Raw genomic sequence first — 6,000 nt, forward strand, 5'->3', positions numbered from 1 at the left:
AGAAAGTCTTTAATTTCTTTCTTTATTTCTTCTTTGACCCAGGAGTGGTGCAATTGCACATTGTTAAGTTTCCATGAGTTTGCAGGTTTTCTGCTATTTGTATTGTTGTTGAATTCCAATTTTAAAGCATGGTGGTCCGATAAGATACAGGGGACTATTTCTATTCTCTTGTATCTGTTGAGGTTTGTTATGTCTCCTAGTATGTGGTCGATTTTAGAGAAGGTTCCATGTGGAGCAGAGAAGAAGGTATATTCTTTTGTCTTTGGATGGAATGTTCTATAGATGTCTGTTAGCCCCAGTTGAGACATAACTTCTGTTAATTCTTTTGTTTCTTTGTTGAGTTTCTGATTTGTGGTCCTGTCTAGTGTTGAGAGTGGTGTATTGAAGTCTCCCACTATAAGTGTGTGAGGTTTTATATGAGCTTTGAGTTTTAGTAGTGTTTCTTTTACGAATGTGGGTGGCTTTGTATTAGGGGCATAGATGTTCAGAATTGAGACTTTGTGTTGATGGATTTCTCCTGAGATGAATATGAAATGACCGTCTTCATCTCTTTTGACTAGTTTTGGTTTGAAGTCTAGCTTGTTAGATATTAGGATAGCTATGCCTGCTTGCTTCTTATTTCCATTTGATTGGAAAATCTTTTCCCAACCCTTTACCCTGAGGTAATGTCTATCTTTGGAGCTAAGATGTGTTTCTTGTATGCAGCAGAAGGATGGATTCTGTCTTCGTATCCATTCTGTTAATCTGTGTCTTTTTATAGGTGAGTTAAGACCATTAATGTTGAGGGTAAGGACCATTAATTGTTGATGCTTGTTTGTTTTAGATTTGTTGTTGGCAGTGGTATTGTGAATATATTTGTTCTGCTTTACCGTTGGTTTCTGGTGTAGTTGTATTATCTGTTGCCTCCATTTTTGTGGAGTTACCTTCCTTTGGTTGGAGATTTCCTTCCAATACTTTCTGTAGGGCTGGATTTGTAGATACGTATTGGGAAAATCTGATTTTGTCATTAAATATCTTGTTTTCTCCATCTATAGTGATTGAGAATTTTGCTGGATATAGTAGCCTAGGCTGGCATCCGTGTTCTCTTAATACTTTTAGGACATCTATCCAGGACCTTCTGGCCTTGAGGGTTTCCATGGAGAAGTCAGGTGTAATTTTGATAGGTCTGCCTTTATATGTTACCTGTCCTTTTTCCTTCGCTGCTCTTAATATTCTTTCTTTATTCTGTATGCTAGGTGTTTTGATTATTATATGTTGAGGGGTCTTTTTCTGTGGTCCAGCCTATTTGGGGTTCGGTGTGCTTCTTGTACTTTCATGGGCATGTCCTTCTTCAGATTGGGAAAGTTTTCCTTGATGATTTTGTTGAATATGTTTTTGGCACCTTTGAGCTGGGCTTCCTCACCTTCCTTATGCCTATTATTCTTAGGTTTGGCGTTTTCATGGTGTCCCACATTTCCTGGATGTTTTGTGTTAAGCATTTGTTGGATTTATGATTTTCTTTGGTTGATGAATCTATTTCTTCTAGTTTATCTTCTGTGCCTGAGATTCTCTCTTCAATCTCTTGAATTTTGTTGGTTATGCTTGTGTCTGTAGTTGCCGACTTTTTGCCCAGTTTTTCTATTTCCAGAATTCCTTCGGTGTTGCCTTTATTTTCTCTATTTCAGTTTTCAAGTCTTGAATCTGCTTAATTGTTTTTTCTTGGCTTTCTGTACTTTCTTTACTTTCCTTAAGGAATTTGTTCATTTCTTCCACTTTTTTTGTTTATTTTTTCCTCTGTTTCTTTAAGGGATTTTCTCACATCTTCTTTGAGGGCCTCTATCATTTTTATGAATGTAATTTTTAAGTCGTTCCCTTCTGCTTCCTCTGCTTTGTTGTTGTGTTCCATTCTAGTTGGTGTAGATTCCCTAGATTCTGGTGGTATCATGCTTGTCTTTCTGTTGTTAGGTGTTTTCTTGTATTGCTGTCTTCCCATAGCTTCTTCCAGTAGGCTCTAGCCAATGGCTGGCAGAAGAATACAAAGGCTGAGCTGAAACTTGGGAAGTTTCTGCATGATAGTCTGATCTCAATGGAAACTGGCACTCTCCTGCTGAGGCTTCTTTCTTTAGCAGAGGCCCTGCTTTGGGGGTCAAGAATCTTGCTGGTCGGAACTCAGAGTAGACCCACAGAGATAGGCGGATCTCTGGGAGGGGCCCGGGACTCCAGCAGAGGACTGGAGGTGGGGTCAGAGACCAAGCAGGTGGATATTATGGATGGTCCCGTGTGGATAGGCAGGTCACCTTTGTTCAGAGTTGCTCCGAGAAGTCTCTGAAATAGGGTGGACTGTTGGCTCCACCCTCTGTCCCAGTGCTCAACCAGAGTGGCAGGACAGTGGGCAGGGTAGGGCACAGGGTAGGAGGGGCAGGCTCGCAGTGGGCATGGGTGGGGGTGTATCAGAGCTCCAAGGGTGCTCTCAATGGGGACAGAACACAGGAGCAGCGGGATCAGGAGCCAACCCAAGGAGTTTGGATTGGGGGGAAAGGTTGTAGAGGAGAGGCTGCCCCAACTGGGCCCAGACTCACCTCTAGCCAAAGGCTGGTGGAAGAGGACAAAGGCTGAGCTGAAACTTGGGAAGTTTTTGCAGGATAGTCAGATCTCACTGGAAACTGGGACTCTCCAGCTGAGGCCTCTTTAACTAAACCTATTCTTGGAGATGGATTAGAGCTTAAAACCCCATTGTACTTAATTGGTTAAGTAGACTTGTGTCTCCGAACCTGCCACAGCCTAAGACCCATACTTCAACTGTATTTACTACACCTTCTGTGCACCATCTTCAGCTTTCCCCCACACTTATCCTAATAATCTGGAATCACAGTGAATCACAGAGTAACCTGCCATCTTTTTCAGCTAATGTGCACTAGATGAAATAACATATGATACTTTACCTATGTAACTCTGGTGTATCTTCCTATGATAGGTCAAATATTCATCTTATTTTTTCTCCCAATCTTCTTTGGAATATTACAGTTTTATTAATAACTAGAAAAAAGTGAAGAAATCAAATGAAACCACTTAATTTCCTTTCTTCATTGTAGATTTCTATTTGTACCCATGTTCAGCCTTTGGTTTCAGCAAGTTTTTTCTACTCTTTAAAACTAATCATTGGCCTTTTTTCTGTACTGTCTCCTCCAATCTACACAATTATATGTACTCTCTATTAGTGATAGCTTCCATATTTTAAAGTTCTCCATCCCTTTGCACCATTATACACATTTTCTAAACATCATAAAGTCCCTCATTCAAGCCAAATCTTAGAAACTTCCTGTAACTCATATAAATCAATACCCATATGTTCTGACTTCAAAATGGGGAAATAGCCTAAATACATATTTTTTCAAAGAAAAAAATACAAACAGGATCTTGGGACATAGCTAGCCATGCAATCATGAGTATCTGAGTTGATATTCCCTTGTATCCATGGGGAGGGGCAGACGTGATGGTACAGAACAACAATCCCAGCACTAGGGAGATAGAGGAAGAAGGATCCCTGGCTTGAGAGTCTAGTTGGATCAGTGAGTCCCAGATTCAGCAAGAGATCGTGACAAAGGATAAGTTGGGAAATTATCAAGGAAGAAACTTGATATCGACTTGTGATCTTTACACACACACAAACATGCACATACATACTCATGTGCTCACACAAAAAAACCACAAACCTTTTCATATGAAAATGTGCTAAAATCTATAACCACGGAAGTTCAAATCAAAAGCACAATGAGATGTCACCTTAAGATGATATTAATTAAGAATATAATAAAAATAAAAATGTCTATAAGGATATAGAGAAAAATCACTAGTGGTGTGGATAGAAAACAGAGCAGTGGTGATGTAAAACTTCACAAAACAAACAAACACAAAACAGAAAAGCCTACAGAGAAAGTCAAAGTCAAATATTGCAGAATCTCATGAAATCTTTAGACTGATTCACAAAAACAGAATATACTGATGTCTGTCAAGGCTGTAGAGGTAGCTTAGATCATTTAAGATCATTGACTGCTCTTGCAAAAGACCTGAGTGCGTTTTGTTCTCAGCACCAATATTGGGTGGCTTACAGCTGCCTCTAACTCTAGATTCAGGGGACATAAGCTCCCTTCTGGCATGCACAGGCTCTGAATACACACATATACAGAGAAATGAAAATACATCTTTAAAATAAATAATAATACTAACAACAATAACACATGGTTATCAAGGATGGGGAGGTAGGAGAAATGGGGGGAATAACTATTCAAATTAGCATACAAATTTTGCTTTTAAAAGATTGTAAGTTTGGGAATCTAATATATAGCACAATTACTTTATAATAACATATCCACTTGAAATGTGATGAAAGTAGTACTCTCATATAAGAAAGTAAATATATGATGTAAAAAGTTTCATTCCTTAATATAGGGAACAATATTTGTTCAAGAATGGAAAACTATGACCAATTTTAATGGAGGGCGAATGAACACACCTTCCTTTCTCCTCAGAGTAACAGTAATATATAGGGAAGAGTATTCCTCAATATAGTGGTGACTGCATAAGAGGAAATGCCTTCAACAATTCCTTAATTGATAACTAAGTTGAAACATTTTATACTAATTACCCACTATTACTTTGCATTAGCCAAAGATGTATGCTGACATACTGGGCTTTAGCAAATAATGGAACAGAAAAAATATATTAGGCTAGTATCATTTCAAGTATTCCAATAGCCAAAGCATGGGGTTTTTATGCTTTGTCTTGTTCTTGATTTTGGTGTCCCCTGCCATTTCTACAAATTAAAAACAAACACAGTGTTATTAATTTACATTATTGACTCTATCTTTTTTCTCTCCAGGGTGACTCTGGTGGACCGCTAGTTAGTGAAGATTCTAATGGCATCTGGTTCCTTGCCGGTATTGTAAGCTGGGGAGATGAATGTGCACTTCCAAACAAACCTGGCGTCTACACTCGGGTGACATACTATCGAGACTGGATCACATCCAAAACTGGTCTCTAGTGCGCTCGCTCTCTGTAGAGCAAAGTTCAAAAGTTATGTATATGTTAAATAAGTTTCTAGTCCCAAAATCACATTTCCTTAGCACATTTCTCCTCTTCCACACATTTAGCTAGAAATTTTAAAGGTGTGAAATTTTACATTTAAGACTTTTTAATTAAAGTTTGACTAATCTTTAGTGAGAGTATAAAGCAAAATATATAATTTTCTCATTTTTAGGATGGATATGATTATAGGAGTGAATATGGTTTAGTTTTTTTAAGGAACTATTCTTTGCTACTTTAGGGGGAAATATTTGGGTAATGTATCCTATGAGAATTAGTTATACATGTTTCAGCCATCTTCTGCACTGACCAGTTCATCTGTTCTCTGGGATCTGTGTGTTTGAAGATGGAGTCTAGTACATTGCAGTAATACTGATCATAAGAGTTACTCAGAAAAAAATATATCTATTTCCTTACTGGTCAGCATCAAGACTAATTCTTCTAATTATTTCTTATCTTAAATGATAGAAAAGAAAATGACAACTATGTGGGGTGTATTAATATATCACAGTATTTACTGACTTTTCTTTCTCTCAGGTTTCTCTGAGAAGGTGGTTCCCATGCAACTGCATCACCTGTGGGCATATTAATCTTTTTTCATTAGGTGACTTTAATTCGCAATGCAAATAATGTCATACTGTTTGTTTCCAAACTTTAAAAATTCCTCAATAATACAAATTAGCAAATAGATAAAGAGTTTGGAAATTTTGCTTTCACATTACTCTGATTTTTCCCATATGAAAACATTCTCTGTAACTGCAATGTTAGGTTAATCCTGTAGCTCAGTTGCATTGCTCCAAAACTATCTAATCTGGGTGCTTTCTCAGATAGCAGTCCATCACTGTCTTTATAGGACTTTATATTTCCCTGTTTCATCTACCACCACAACCTTCACCAGGAGGTAAATTTTCACAATACCACCTACAAACTGTGTTAATA

General features: G+C 37.9%; 1 protein-coding gene across 1 annotated transcript in view; it reads left to right on the plus strand.

Moving 5' to 3' along the window:
• LOC127232324 (transmembrane protease serine 11C) overlaps positions 1-5,020 on the plus strand; it is a 62,149-nt gene extending 57,129 nt beyond the window's left edge. Inside the window, exon 10 of the mRNA XM_051198384.1 lies at positions 4,859-5,020. Coding sequence (XP_051054341.1) covers positions 4,859-5,020 — 162 coding nt within the window. The remainder of the gene's footprint in view (positions 1-4,858) is intronic.
• The last annotated feature ends 980 nt before the right edge of the window (positions 5,021-6,000 follow it).

This window comes from Phodopus roborovskii, unplaced genomic scaffold (assembly GCF_943737965.1).
Source record: "Phodopus roborovskii unplaced genomic scaffold, PHOROB, whole genome shotgun sequence".
Classification (NCBI taxonomy): Eukaryota; Metazoa; Chordata; class Mammalia; order Rodentia; family Cricetidae; genus Phodopus; species Phodopus roborovskii.